Source organism: Lagenorhynchus albirostris, chromosome 4 (assembly GCF_949774975.1).
Source record: "Lagenorhynchus albirostris chromosome 4, mLagAlb1.1, whole genome shotgun sequence".
In the NCBI taxonomy this organism is placed as follows: Eukaryota; Metazoa; Chordata; class Mammalia; order Artiodactyla; family Delphinidae; genus Lagenorhynchus; species Lagenorhynchus albirostris.
The window spans coordinates 35,026,260-35,043,047 of NC_083098.1; the positions used below are offsets into that span (position 1 = coordinate 35,026,260).

Sequence of the window (16,788 nt, forward strand, 5' to 3'; positions counted from 1 at the left end):
ATCTGTTTATGCTACAAAAGAGTTTCATTTAGTTTTCATTGTGAGTATTGCAACATCCTGGACAACTCCATACCCATGATACTTGTAACAACACTCAATTATCAGGGAGTTGAAACTTTCTTAACTGCATTTGCTTTTCCACCAAAACTCAAAGTGTGTATGAGTCATTCCATATGAGTTAGTCAAAGACGAAGGATAAAAATCATTTAATAACTAGTAAAAAACAAAAATTGATATTATTACAATCTTGGTCTGGGACGACTTTTAAGGTTAGCATTCCAGACAGAATCCAGAAATTAATAGATTTATTCATTTCACTTCTTAATAATTTTAAATTCTATAACCAACCAAACAATATGATAAAAGGAATTTTATGTCTTCCTTTTTAATCCTTACATGTGTAATTTCGTTTTCTTGCCTTAACATGCTACTATTTCCACCAAAATGTTAAAAAAAGAAGAGGACTGGTGGACATACTTGGTTTTTTACCTATCTCAAAGGAAATACTTTCAGAATTACCCTAATGATAATGGTATTTGCACTAATTTTTGTTGCTTCTCTTTATAAGATTAATACTCTTCTATGCCTAGTTTGCTCAGGCTTTGTTGTTGTTAAATCATTAATAGATTTTTTTTCTTGATTTAACTGAGATACTCGTCTAATGGTGCTTGTATATATGTACACATACATATACACACAAACATATATACATAATATATCATACATATATACACATATCCATGCATATATCTGCCCTTGAAATATGTATATATTATTTATATATTTACAGATTGATAGATAGATACATACATACATACAGAGGCATATGTATTTGCATTTGGTTTGGTAATGTGGGGAGGATTTTACATACATATTCAAGTGTGAGTCTGGGTTAAATTTTTCCTTTCTTACACTGTTCTTGTCATCAGGATGGCTATCAAGGTTTTGCTAGCCATATAAATAGGAGAGTGTATCTTTTATTTTATTCTCTGGAAGACTTTATATTAGATTACACTTAATTCTTATTTGATTGTTGGGTAGAACTCACTGATGAAGCCATCTGAGCCTGGATTTCATTGTTGAAAAAATTTTGACTAATAATTCAATTAAATAGTAATTTGATTTCTTTAGTGGTTATAGGAGCATTCAAGCTTTTTATTTCTTCTCAGATAAGAACTTAGTAAGTAATATTTTGTAGTAATTTGCCCATTTCATTTACAGTTTTAAAGTTATTGGCATAATGTTCAAAATGTTCTTTTGGTTCCTAAAGTATCTATGGTTATAATAATCGTTTTATTCTAAATATTAGTTAATTGTGCTTTCTCTGTTATTCTTTTTTCTCTTGATCTCTTTTCACCCATTCCTCTATTTTTCTAAATTGTTTCAAGTACCAACTTTGTCCATACTTTATACAATACCATGATATTTTCTTTATCTTTTATTTATTACTTCCTTCTTTATGTACTTTTTCATTTATTTTATTGCTCTTTTTCTAGTCTCTTTATGTGGATGTCAATCTCATTAGTTTTGGGTATTTCTTATTTCCTAATATGAGCATTTAGGTCTGTGAATTTCCTTCTAAGTACCGCTTTAGGTGAATCTCACAGGTTTGGTATTCTCAGTATTTTTGTTATAATTGAAAATAATTTCTAATTTTAATCACAATATCTTCTTGAATGAATTGGATATTTGATGTATATTTCTCAATTTTAAAATGTGTGGGATTTTTCTAGTTATCCATATGATACTGACTTTTAACTTAATTTCAGTGTGTCTGAGTACATAATTTGTATTATGTCAACCCTTTTAGACCATTTACCATTTCTTTTAAAATTACATCTTTCAAAAAATTCCTGGAGTTTGAGTAATTTCCATTATAAAATTTCTGAGCTATTTTATTAATCAAACAAGAATAAAAAACAAAGTGAATTATATTTGAAAGAAAATGAACCTTTGCATCTGAGATTAAAGGAGAACTCTTGATGGGATAAACTACCTTCTCTCCTGCAGTCACAGAAACTCTCCAGATGCAGTGTGTATAAGATGGGTAGCCATTTGGAAATCCTGGAGAGGAAAGGTTGCCATTGGATTCTTGTAGGGTTTCTCCACATGCTGAAAGAAAAAAAAAATTTTTGATTTTTTTAAAAGATGAAAAAGATAAGATTTTTCTCTAATTTTTATGAAAGACATTGGACTCATAAATAAAATCTCCAGTCTTTTGGTGTTAGACAAGAATATATATTTGTATTTTATAAAACAATTTTCCTTTCTAAGTAATTTCTCTTTCTTACTTAATTCTTTCTTACTAGAATTTCAGTATACTTAATCGGATTACTATAGCTAACCATATAACAAGATAATGAGATAAATAACCTGAAGAACCACAAAGTTCTTCCTCATGGAAACCTTTCTCATTCATTCTCAAGAAGCCAGTAGCCAACTTATACGTCACCCATATTTAGCTTCAGGCCAGTGAATACCTAGTTGATGTGGCTCTGGGACCATACGAAATATTCCATTAGTATATTTGGTATAGAGTGAGGTTAATTTCAATAATGAATACCATATCAAGGTTGAAAAAAGAAATCTTAAATAATAATGAATAAATAATCAATAAGAGGTGCCAAAATGTCAAGCACAATGAAAATTTTTTTCAAAATAAACTGGAAAAAAATTGAAAGATAAAAACATCACGGAAGACACAAATTTTTAAATAAGATGTAGACATTTATTTATTCTCTGTTTTCTGTCAATCATAAGTAGAAATTACTGGAAAAGCAATTATATTTTCCTCTTACTAAGCCTTTCTAATTTCTTGGAAGTGATTACCAGTCATCTGAAATAGCAAATAATAATCAGCTACACAGCCTCAAGATCTGTGTGATTGATATCTATAGGCCATTTCAACAAAGGCAAGAACAGAGCACAATTAACTCTGTTTCAGCCAAGGTTTGTAGTTAGAAGCATTCTATAATAGATTTACTTGTTGTTTTTGCAAGACATGGTATGAGCCACATGAACCTAGGCTGCTTTAAGTATCCTTAATTCAAGAATAATTCCTATACTGCAGCCAGTTTATATAAAGATTTATATAAACATGTTTATAACCTTCACTCAACAATTAGAAAGAACAGCTCCTTCCCTCTGAAGGAGACTGAAATAAAAACTGATATACTACCATATTATAGAAGCATAGCTCCCAGCAAGTGAACTCTTGTGTCATCAAATCAATAAATTATAAATGGTTCTGCATATCTTGATTTAAATGAAGAAACAAAGATGATGGCTTTGAAAACATAAAATAGAGCTGTAAAAACAGTCTGATAAGATATAAATGTTTATTTAGAAACACAGATATTATGTTTGCACAACAAAATAAATTTAAAGTAAGAGCAAGCAGTGTTTATTCTGCTGAATAGGCAGATAAAAGCAACTTCAGAATGAAACAAAAATGCTCAAGGTAAAAAATATATAATCAGCCCTTTCCAGGAATCATTTAAGGATACTGGTAAATGTGACATTACAAGAACCCTTAGAAAAAGGAAAATTTGTTAAGATTTATTAATGCAAACAATGTGCTTCTAACTAGGATCAGTTTAGATGCTAAATAGTCATTTGGGAATTGAGTGTGTTTCAAAGAAAAAAAGCTGCAATTTACAGTAGTTTAGAAATAAATTTTGAAATAATTGAAAACTCCACTAAGCCACATAGAATGCTGGTACTGGATTTCCTAAAGTGGAATTTAAAAAATTAAATATATTTGACTCATAAATGTAAACAAACACTATGGTTCTGATAAAAAAGATAAAAAACTCTCTAAAATGTAAAAAAACAGAATAAAATTCAAAATTAAGTAAATCTATTATATAGCACCTGCTTATAATTCAAGAAGTACAAACAATATTGTCAAGTTGTGATAATCATTTGTGCATTTTCCTCAGTAAGTGTGGCTGTCCCAGGCTACATGATCACTATTTCAGAAAATTTCATCAATTTTCCTGGCCATTTGTTGATTCATGCGAAGATATATAAAAAAACTTTAATATTAAAAGAACTAAAGGAAAATTAGCAAGGGAAAGATGGTACTACTAAGTTAAATACATAGTCTGTCCATTTACTCAGAAAGCTATGTGGATGAGAAAAGAGAAGTTGAGTCATGGCATTACCCCTTGTTAATTATGTCATACAAGCAAGTCTCAAAACCTTCAACTTCAGTTTTCTCTTCTGTAAAGTGGCTATCTTATTAATATGTACTTCATAAAGTTGTTTTGTAGGAGTCAAGTATTGTGATGCCCAAAGTTCTCTTTTTAACCCTTAGATACCTCTGACACAGGTAGGAAGACTGTGCGCTTAATTGTTAGAATATATCTTTGAGCTACAAAATGCAGTCTTATTTAAGAGAAAAAAGGCATAAAGAAATATACAAAGGCAAATTATTATCACTCTCCTAATCAAAATTACTCTAAAATGAAACATAATTCATAAGTTAAACTTCTATCTCTCTAGGCAGATGTCATGATCTTATATGTACAAAATTATAAAGATTCCACAGACAAAAAAAAATACTGTTAGAGGTAATAAAAAATACTCAACAAAATTACAGAATACAAAATCAACTCACAAAATCAGTTGCATAAACTAACAACAAACAATATGAAAAGGAAATTAAGAAAACAACCCCATTTATAAGAACACCAAAAAGAATAAAATATTTAGGAATAAGCTTAACCAATAAGTCAAAAGATATGTAAGGTGAAAACTACAAAACATTGCTGAAAGAAATTTAAAGAGACAAAGAAATGTGTTCATGGATTGGAAGACTTAATATTGTTAAAATGTTATCCTTACTACCCAAAGCAATCTACAGATTAAGTGCACTCCCTATCGAATTCCCAGTGGCATTTTTTGCAGAAATGGGGAGAAGTGTCTTAAAATTCACATAGAACCACAAACCCTAAATAGCCGAAACAACCTTGAGAAAAAAGAACAAAGCTGGAAGCCTCACACTTCTTGACTTCAAAACATATTACAAATCTACAGTAATTAAGAATATTGTACTGGCATAAGACAGACTTATAGACCAATGGGACAGAATAAAGAGCCAAAAATAAACCCACACCTAAACAGTAAAATGGGATCTTCAGCAAGGGTGCCAAGACTATACAACATGGAAAGGATAGCCTCTTGCATAAATGGTGTTGGGGAAATTAGATATACACATACAAAAGAATGAAATTGGACCCTTTTCTTTCGTTATACACAAAAATTAACTCAAAGTGGATTAAAGAGTTAAAAGGAAGACCCAAAATTGTAAAATTCCTAGAAGAAAAAACATATGTGAAAAGTTCCATAACTGTGATCTTGGCAATGATTGCTCAGATATTGGCACTAAAAGTACAGGCTTTAAAAGCAAAAATAGACAAGGGGGACTACATCAAACTAAAAAGCTTCTGTGCAGTGAAGGAAACAATGAATAGAGTGAAAAGCAATCTTCGGAATGGAAGAAAACATATGCAAATCATGCATCTCATAAGGGGTTACTATCCAAAATATATAAGGAACTCTTACAACTCAATAGCAAAAAAACAAACAAAGAACAACAGACCCCAAATAACCAAATTTTAAAATAGGCAAAGGACTTGAATAGACAGTTCAAAGAAGACATACAAATGACCAATAGATACATGAAAAAATGCTCAACATCACTAATCATCAGGGGAATGCAAATCAAAACCACAATGAGATATCACCTCACACCTGTTAAGATGGCCATTGTCAAAAAACAGGAAATAACAAGTGCTGGTGAGGATGTGGAGAAATTGGAACCACTTTAACTGTTGGTAGGAAATTAAAATGGTGCAGTCACTGTGGAAAACAGTATGAGTTTCCTCAGCTATTATAAATAGAACTACCAAATTATCCAGCAATTCTACTTCTGGATAATAATGCAAAAGAACTGAAAACAGAATCTTGAAGAAATACATACACTCACATATTCATTGAAGCATTATTCAGAGTAGCCGAGAGATAGAAACAAACTAAATGTCCATCACTGGATGAATGAATAAAGAAAATGTGGTATATACATACAATGGAATATTATTCAGCCTTAAAACAGAAAGAAATCTGTCATGTGCTAACAACATGGATAAACCCTGAGGACAGTATTCTAAGTGCAATAAGCCAGTCACACACAGAAGGAAAAATACTGCAGGTTTCTAAAGTAGTTAGACTCAAAGAGGTGGAAAGTAAAATGGTGGTTGCCAGAGTTTGGGAATGACAGGAACAGGGAGATGCTGTTCAATAGGTATAGAGTTTCAGTTTCAGTCATGCAAGCTGGAAAAGTTCTAGAGATCTGCTGTAAAGCAATGTGTATATAGTTAACAGTACTGTATTGTGCAATTAGAAATTTGTTAATAGGACAGGTCTAATGTTACGTGTGTTTCACCAAAGTTAAAAAGTAGTTAATAAAAAGTTCTTTATTCTATGATCCATCTCACTTTTGCATCACATGATTCTAGTGTAACTTACCTCTTCCAAGACAGAAAATTGTGTTGGAATTGTATAAATGCTACTTTGATTGTGTGTGGCTGAGAAATTATTACAAATTATTGTGTTATTAACAATATGGTTAAATATACTGCTGATTGTATTTACATCTACAGATATTTTCCCAAGCAAATGTCTGCAACATCCACCATATATCAAAGATTGAGAATCCTTTTCCATTTTTTTATAAGAACACATTTATAATGTTACTAACTCTAAATAAAACAGACAATAATGTATTATATAAATCTCTTCCCCAAAAATCTTGATAAACTCTAGAGTAGGGGAAGAAATAAAACTATATCTAATCAACTTAGCACTACCTAATTAACTTTCTCATACATCCATGGCTCTCTTAAACTTTTTTTTTTTTTTTGCGGTATGCGGGCCTCTCACTGTTGTGGCCTCTCCCGTTGCAGAGCACAGGCTCCGGACGCGCAGGCTCAGCGGCCATGGCTCATGGGCCCAGCCGCTCCACGGCATGTGGGATCTTCCTGGACCAGGGCACGAACCCGTGTCCCCTGCATCGGCAGGCGGACTCTCAACCACTGCGCCACTAGGGAAGCCCTCCCTTAAACTTTTATATGTAATAAATAAAATTTAGATTTAAAATTATTTTAAGATAAGGAATGTTAAAAGAAATCCCAAGTCATCTGAGCCATAATGGTGAGATTAATTACTGAAATATTTAAAATCTATTTCAATAGTAACTCCCTAGCCAAGTTTGAATCATCTTTGAAGATGAAGCACAAATACCAACTCCAAGAAGCCTTCCTCATTCCAGGGTGCAGCTCAGTTTAGGCACCCCTCTCAGAACTGCTTTAGCATCCTTTACTGATGAGATTTACTTCCTCAACAAGTAATATTGTCTGTATAATCCCACAGATAATTGGCTATTTGTGTGTATAATCTGTGCTTCCTTCTCTGTGGCCATAATATCTGGTGCAGTACTTCTTTTTATTAAAGCAACTATTTCATTCATACAACAACTACTTATTGAGCATCTAATTTATATCTGATTCAGAATACCCTGAGGAAAAAGCCTAACTCCAATCCTAAAGATTATACTCTAATTATACTCTAATGTGGGAAATGACAAGTAAATTGATGATTATAGGAGTAAGACATAAGGCCAGAATCAAATAAAGTATTTAGCAACATGGGATTCCTGGGAGACCAGTGGGTTTTTAAGTAGGAGGTTACAAAGGAGCCAAATTCTGAATATGAGTTAGGATTTAGCCAGGAGGCAGTTAAGAGTTTTCTGGCTGGAGGAAGAAGCAAGAGGCAAGCTTACTGTAGTGTCAGGGGCTGAATGAAGTAGAGGTGAGAAACTAGGTTGTAAGGGAAATACCTAGAGAAGAGCCTGGGGGAAGAGACAGGGGAAAATCTTGAAGGAGACATTGAGAAGGAAATCAGCCTTTATCCTAAAATAAGCAGAATAAAATTTACATATTGAAAAGTCACTTGAACAGCAGTGTGGCCAGAGAACTAAAGAGATGTAAGGATGGAGGGAAGAGCTTACTTAGGAAACATTGAAGCAATCCAGACAAAAGATGAGGATCCCTAGGATAGGGGATTCACTTCAAGAACGTGAAATCGATACCAAGAAGGCAGGAGGACTGACTAGTTGTGGGAAGTGAGGCAAAAGGAGGAAGTAAGGATGCCCTCCAGGTTGTGGTTTGGGAACATCTATGTGTGGTACCATCAACTGAACTAAGGAATGTTTTATGGGAGAAGAATAAATGGGTCCATGAATAAGTGGGAAAATAGCTAAATTCTTTTTGCATGTTGGCAATATATTTTAGCCAAGAATTGTACATAAGCACACATATCAAGAGTATTCTGGCTGGAATCTCAGAGCATTATATAAAGAATTAAAGAGATTAATATTTTAGGTAACTAAATAGAACCTCATATTAATTAAAAAATAAATTTAATGTACGAGTGTTTAGAAAGTTTCTAGTATTCGAATTCCATGAACACTGAAACTGGTCCTCCATCCCTACAACCACACAGATGTGCATCCATAGACGTGGATATACTGTATGTTTAACAACACTTTTAAATTTGTAAACATAGATTTGTATGTGGGTTCATGTGTGAATACACATACACTTTTATATAATAATGAACATTCTAATTCTCAGAAGCTCCTTTATTTTTAGATATTAATTTACTTTATTTTTTCCTAGTTTTATTATGTTACTTGACATTTAATTAAAGAAGATTTACTGAGAGAATATTATGTTTGACAGTTGACGTAAGTATGAAGTAGTTATAAGCCAAAAGTTCATGGGACCACAGAAAAACTATATCAAGAGAAAATGCAAATAAAGACAAGAGACTGTATTAGAAGAAGAGTTCAGCTTCAGGAGTTTAGAAATTAAAAAGGAAAGTAATCCTAAAATTAGATCCAAGTAGAGAAGAATACATTTAGAAAATGAGAGTCACAAGAAAAAGAAGGCCCCCCAAAAGAGAGAGAACAAGAGAACAAATGAATCATTTATGAAGAGAAGAAGATGCACCACCACTCACACACCCCAGAGAGGATCTCTTTCACAAGCAGATTTCTGATTACCGGGATAAAGGGAAGACAAGACCATTCTCTGCCCCATGAAGACGTTTCTATATGTTAATGAGCAAATATTACACTTGTTAATGAATCAGCTAGCCCTCTCTTGTACTCTACAAAGAAAGTTTCCTGGACTGGGACCAATAATCACAGTAAACTTAGTTAATATAACTTCCCAATAATTAAATATATATATAAATAAAATTTAAGCAAAGCCTATGCAAAACTTCAATGATTAATATACCCATCTTATCTCTGAATGTTTGCACAAATTATTAGAATAGCAGCCAGTTAAAACTTTATTAGTGGGATTCCCTGGTGGCACAGTGGTTGAGAGTCCGCCTGCCGATGCAGGGGACGTGGGTTCGTGCCCCGGTCTGGGAAGATCCCACATGCCGCAGACCGGCTGGGCCCGTGAGCCATGGCCACTGAGCCTGTGTGTCCTGAGCCTGTGCTCCGCAATAGGAGAGGCCACAAGAGTGGCCTGTGTACAAAAAAAAAAAAAAAAAACTTTATTAGTTATTTTACCACTTGAGATCTTAGTATCTGGAACAAAAAGCGAATTCCATAGGTATTAGTTTCCATAAACAAAAAAATTTGGGAAAAGCTGTGTTAAGCATGTATCTTTTATTGTTTGTGTGTGTGTCGTACATGGGCCTCTCACTGCTGTGGCCTCTCCCGTTGCGGAGCACAGACTCTGGACTTGCAGGCCCAGTGGCCATGGCTCACGTGACCAGCCGCTCCGCGGCATGGGGGATACTCCCGGAACGGGACACGAACCCTTGTCCCCTGCATCGGTAGGCAGACTCTCAACCACTGTGCCACCAGGGGAGCCCAAGCATGTATCTTTGATATAAGCTATTTCAAGAATTTTGAGTATATAGGAGGTGCATAGAGTAATAAGTATTTCCAGTTTGGAAGCAGAATCTTTTCTTTCTTGGACCAGTAAGGCATTAGTGTTCTCTTGGTACATTGTTATTAAGACCTTCCTTTAAGTGGTTGACAGTCCGCCTGCCGATGCAGGGGACACAGGTTCGTGTCCCGGTCCGGGAAGATCCCACGTGCCGCAGAGAGTCTGGGCCCGTGAGCCATGGCCACTGAGCCTGCGCGTCCAGAGCCTGTGCTCCGCAACGGGAGAGGCCACAACAGCGAGAGGCCCGCGTACCGAAAAAAAAAAAATTGTGGCTTATTCATCTGTAAGAGCACTATCAGGCACAATTATGCTTCTGAGTTTGGGTGGTGCAATACCTGGACATCTGTACAGCTTTCTTGCCTGTGCAATATCTCCTTTGCTTAAACGGGTTCGCTGACCAATTGCTGGACGTATGCCATTATCATCACGTGAGGGGAGAATGGTATCCAGAAACATCCCCCTGAAAAAAGTCAGAAGCAAGTCACACATAAGTCACCACATTAAAACACATATATTCCTTACAAATATGTTTTTTTTCAAACTCAAACCAATCAAAGGAGAAATATATCAGTGTTAAGATTTAAAGAATGTGTCAGACCTTCAAAACACTTTCATCAAAGTAGAAGAAAATTGGGCTTCCCTGGTGGCGCAGTGGTTGAGAGTCCGCCTGCCGATGCGGGGGACACGGGTTTGTGCCCCGGTCCGGGAGGATCCCACATGCCGCGGAGCGGCTGGGCCCGTGAGCCATGGCTGCTGAGCCTGCATGTCCGGAGCCTGTGCTCCGCAGTGGGAGAGGCCACAACAGTGAGAGGCCCGTGTAATGCAAAAAAAAAAAAAAAAAGTAGAAGAAAATTGTGTGCTAAATGTGTATGGCTAATATAAAGTCAGTGATGGCATTCACTTTTTCCTTAAAAATGTACATAATTTGTTTTTTAAAATCTAAAATTCTATATAGTCCCTATCAAGTACACTATGGTTCTTGTTTTGGTAGCTCAAGATCTAAAAACACTTAAATTACCAAGTTGTCAAACAATTCTTCCTCATAGAGATCTATTTTCTTAAGAACAGCTTATAATAAATATTTTTTAGATTACTAAACTTGTAAAAGTCAAACAAAACAAGTATGTTAATATTTTTAAATTAAACTACTAATTTAACCTAAGTATTTTTTGAAGTCAAATTATCACAGTATATGTTACAAGAACAAGGAAAAACAAAGAGTGTCAAATTTTAGGAAGTTTAAAGCAAAATAATTTTGTCACACACACATAAATACAAACACACACATATACTATACACTATATGTGTAAAAACTTCATGGTAAAATTTATAAGCAAAAAAAAAAAAAAACAACTAAGCAATGCACTAATAATGCTAAGCTACAGATACTGAGCTTTTTCACACCCAAGGTTGTGATACAAACTTGCTGTGCATGACTAAAAATTGTGAATATAGTAAACTAAAGATACAGTCTAATTTTGCAATGAATATTAACATTTGTAGCTCTAAAGAAAGTAACTGAGCTTAAAAGTTAAATGGATTGAGAGACTATTCTAAATGGTGAGGAAATATTGTATAAAAAGAGACACTTTTTATAAAAGTATTTTAAATTAAGAAATATAATTATTAAAAAAACAAACAAACTTTGAAACCGGGATGAATGATGGGACAGCTTCTTTCCAAAAATTTTAAATGAAAAATTGTATTTAAACTGCAGGTTACAAGAACAATATTTTAGCTCTACTTTTTCTTCCTTTAAGAAATATTTACTGGGAATTCCCTGGTGGTCCAGTGGTTAGGACTCCACGCTTCTACTGCAGGGGGTAGGGGTTTGATCCTTGGTCAGGGAACTAAGATCCTGCATGCCGTGTGGCGTGGCCAAAAAAAAAAAAAAAATTTACTGAGCATTGTTATAGACCTATAGACCTGGATTTATAGCAGTAAATAAAAGAAACAAAAATTCCTCCCCTTAAGATTCTCACATTCTAATGGAGGGAGAAAGACTTTAACAAAGATTGTTAACTGAGATAGTGACAGATACTTTGGAGAAAAATAAGGAAGAGAAGATGGATATTGATTATCCACTGATGGGATAGCTTTTAAAAAGAGTGATCAAAGAAAAGCTCACTTGGAAGTCGACATTTTAGCCAAACATCAAGGAAGTGAAGGCGAGGTAAATGTGGTTAACTGGGAGTAGAGAGTCACAGACAGAAAGAACTTTAAGAAATACAGCAACCCTGAGATGGGAGGAGGCTTTGTTTGAGTGTCAAAGTTTAACTTTTAACCTGAGGAAAACTCTTAATATGTGGATGATGGTAAACAGAGGTGTGACATGATCTATAAGTAACTTATGACTTACCTCCCTAGCTTCTAGGTAGGAGTGGTGATCTTTAGATAAAACCCAGATAACTCAAATAGATACTGGAAATCTTTTAAAACAAAATCTAAGTCTCTACAAAACTCAATATGTATACTACCTGAGATGAAGGTAGGGAGGGGGAACTAATCATCAAAAGTGAGAGCTTGCACACACTTAATAAAATACAACTCCAGCTAGGCCAGTGCAACTGAAGGGGATGTTGAGCTATAGGGTAGCACCGAGAAAAGTTATTCTTCAACTTTGCTGCACAAATCAACAGATACATTAAGTAGGTAAGTCCAAATTAGTGAAGTGTTACAACTTCTGCAGTACTTCAGTACTAATGGAGTATTCATTATTTTCTATTCCTATTTCGAAAAAAAAAAACCCATAGTTTTTGAAAAATTTTGTTTTTTCCAGTTTTCAAAAAAAATGATTCAATTTTAAAAGGTCAAGGACATCTTGTAGAAGATATATTCAAACTCAGGGGATAGAATGATGAATTTTGGCTCATTTAATCTACGGAGGTAATCTGCCTTCCATTTGTATGGGTGTCAGTCACCCATTCTTTTGATCTTTCTTCGTGGTCAGAAAGTTAACAATTCTCTCCTTCCACAACCAGGCCATTAAGCAATGTAGGCTCTTCCTGAACATTCTTTCAGACAGAACATAGATGGGGTCACTTACTAATCTTCATTTGTTTTACCTACATTAGAAGAGTGAATTAACTGTGCTTTTCATAAAACTTCATAAAATTTTACAATTCTCTTATTAGAAATGGGCAGTTCCAGTTTGCAAGCATGTACATTAAAAATTATCTATGCATATAAAGCCCCCTATATGCAGCCCTGTTCTTCCCACAGTAAGTACCTAAATCTGCTCATGGGAAATACTGATGAAAACAACTAAAACTTTTATAGACAATCTGGGTTCAGAATAGAAGAAACTATAAAACTTCAAATACATTAACAACATGAAGGGCAAAACCCACATGTTCATCTAATTGATGCAGAAAAAGCATTTGACAAAATTCAACACACTTTCATGATAAAAGCACTCAACAAACTAGTAATAGAAGGGAACTATCTCAACATAAAAGGTCATATATGAAAAACCTACAGATAACATCACGCTCAATGAAAAACTGAAAACTTTTCATCTGAGATCGGGAAGATGGCAAGGATGTTTGCTCTCACCATTTTTATTCACATAGTATTGAAAGTCCTAGTCAGAGAAATTAGGCAAGACAAAGAGTCAAAAGGTATACATGTTGAAAAGAAAGAAGTAAAGTGATCTCTGTTTGCAGATAACACAATCTTATATGTATAAAATCCTAGTGAGTCCACCCAAAAACTATCAGAACTGATAAATGAATTCAGCAAAGTTGCAGGATACAAAATCAACACTCAAAAATCAGTTGCATTTCTATACAATAACAGTGAACAACCTGAAAAGGAAATTAAGAAAACAATTCCATTTAAAATAGCATCAAAAAGAATAAAATACTTGGGAATAAATTTAACCAAGGAAGCAAAAGACTTACACACTGAAAATTACAAAACATCACTGAAAGAAATTAAAGAAGACACAAACAAATGGAAAAACATTCTATATTTATGGATTGGATGACTTTATTTGTTAAGACGTTCACATTACTCAAAACAATCAACATAATCCCTATCAAAACCAAAATGGCATTTATTGTGGAAATACAAAAAAATAACAGTTCTAAAATTCATGTGTACTCTCTTAGGACCTTGAATAGCCAAACATATTTTGAAAAAAAAGAACAAAGGTGGAGGACTCATGCTTTCAGATTTCAAAACATATTACAAACGTTAAGTAACTAAAACAGTGTGATATTGGCATAAAGACAGACCTATAGAACAATGGAATTGAACAGGAATAAAATACACCCTAGTGTATATAATGACCTTTAACAATGGTGTTAAAGGTATTGACTCAATGGGGAAAATATAATCTTTACAACAAATGATGTTGGGAAAACTGGATATCCATGTGCAAAAGAACAAAGTTAGACCCTTATCAAAGCCATATATAAAAATAACTCAAAGGAGATTAAAGACCTGAACATAAGATCCCAAATTATAAAACTCTTAGGAGAAAACATAGGGGAAAAGCTTCATGACATTGAATATGGCAATGATTTCTTGGATATGACACCAAAAGCATAGGCAACAAAAGCAAAAACAGGTAAGTGGGACTAGGCTTTTAATTAAAAATCTTGTGCACAGCAAAGGAAACAATCAAGTGAAAAGGAGAGAAAATATTTGTAAGATATATATATCTGATAAGAGACCAGAATATACAAAGAAATTCTACAGTTCAACAATAGAAAAATGGAGTAATCTGATTTAAAAATATGCAGAAGATTTGAATGGAGATTTTTTCATTTTTTTCTAATATTTATTGGAGTATAGTTGCTTTACAATGTTGTGTTAGTTTCTACTGTACAGTAAAGTGAATCAACTATACATATACATACATCCCCTCTTTTTTGGATTTCCTTCCCATTTAGGTCACCGCAGAGCACTGAGTAGAGTTCCCTGTGCTACACAGTAGGTTCTCATTTGTTATCTACTTTATACATAGTATCAATAGTGTATATATGTCAATCCTCATCTTCCAATTCATCATACCCTCCTCCTTCTCCCTTGGTATCTATATGTTTGTTCTCTACGTCCGTGTATCTATTTCTGCTTCGCAAATAAGATCATCTACACCATTTTTTTAAGATTCCATGTATATGCATTAATATACAATATTTGTTTTTCTCTTTCTGACTTACCTCACTCTGTATGACAGTCTCTAGGTCCATCAACATCTCTACATATGACCCAATTTCTTTCCTTTTTATGGTTGAGTAATATTCCATTGTATATATGTATCACATCTTCTTTATCCATTCCTCTGTTGATGGACATTTAGGTTACTTCCATGTCCTGTCTACTGTAAATAGTGCTGCAATGAACACTGGGGTGCATGTGCCTTTTTGAATTATGATTTTCTCTGAGTATATGCCCAGTAGTGGGATTGCTGGGTCATATGGTAGTTCTACTTCTAGTTTTTTAAGGAACCTCATACTGTTTTCCATAGTGGTTGCATCAAATTTCATTCCCAGAAACAGTGCAAGAGGGTTCCCATTTCTCCACACGCTCTCCAGCATTTATTGTTTGTAGATTTAAAAAATAAATAAATTTATTTGTTTTATTTTATTTATTTTATGTCTGGCTGCATTGGGTCTTCGTTGCTGCATGTGGGCTTTTCTCTGGTTGCTGCGAGTGGGGGCTACTCTTCATTGTGGTGCACAGGCTTCTCATTGTGGTGGCTTCTCTTGTTGGGAGCATGGGCTCTAGGTGTGTGGGCTTCAGTAGTTGTGGCACATGGGCTCAGTAGTTGTGGCTCATGGGCTCTAGAGTGCAGCCTCAGTAGTTGTGGTGCACGGGCTTGGCTGCTCTGTGGCATGTGGGATCTTCCCGGACCAGGGCTCGAATCCATGTCTCCTGCATTGGTAGGCGGATCCTTAACTACTGAGCCACCAGGGAAGCCCTGTTTGTAGATTTTTTTTATTTTTTTTATTTTTTTACATCTTTATTGGGGTATAATTGCTTTACAATGGTGTGTTAGTTTCTGCTTTATAACAAAGTGAATCAGTCATACATAAACATATGTTCCCATATGTCTTCCCTGTTGCATCTCCCTCCCTCTGTTTGTAGATTTTTTGACGATGGCCATTCTGACTGGTGTGAGGTGATACCTCATTGTAGTTTTGATTTGCATTTCTCTAGTAATTGGTGACATTGATGGCCAAGCATATAAAAATATGCTTAACATCACTAATTATCAGAGAAATGCAAATCAAAACCATAATGAGACATCACATCATACCCATTAGGATGGCTACTATCAAAAAATTAAAAAACAAAACAGAAAAGAACACATGTTGGTGAGGATATGGAGAAATTGGAACACTTATGCACTGTTGATGGGATTGTGAAATAGTGCAGCATCTAAGAAAAAAATTATGGAGGTTCTTCAAAAAATTAAACATATAGTTCAGCAATCCCACTTACTTCTGTGTATATATCCAAAAGAATGGAAAACAGGATCTGGAAGAGATATTTGCATACCCATGTTCATGGCAGCACTATTCACAGTAGCCAAGAGGTGAAAGCAACTCAGATGTCCATCAACAAATTAATGAATAAACAAAATGTGGTATATGCATCCAATGGACTATTATTCAGCCTTAAAAAGGAAGGAAATTCTGTTACATGCTACAACATAGATGAACCTAAAGAATTTTATGCTAGGTGAAATAAACCAGTCACAAAAAGACAAATACTGTGTGATTCTACTTGGTATCTAAAGTAG

The 16,788-nt window shown here is 34.5% G+C and overlaps 1 protein-coding gene across 1 annotated transcript in view; it reads right to left on the reverse strand.

Moving 5' to 3' along the window:
• The window catches only part of TLL1 (tolloid like 1), a 260,424-nt gene that overhangs the window by 112,976 nt on the left and 130,660 nt on the right, over positions 1–16,788 (reverse strand). Inside the window, exons 8-9 of the mRNA XM_060147159.1 lie at positions 10,370–10,494; positions 1,997–2,112 (exon numbers count right to left, since the gene is read on the reverse strand). Of these exons, the coding sequence (XP_060003142.1) occupies positions 1,997–2,112; positions 10,370–10,494 (241 nt within the window). The remainder of the gene's footprint in view (positions 1–1,996; positions 2,113–10,369; positions 10,495–16,788) is intronic.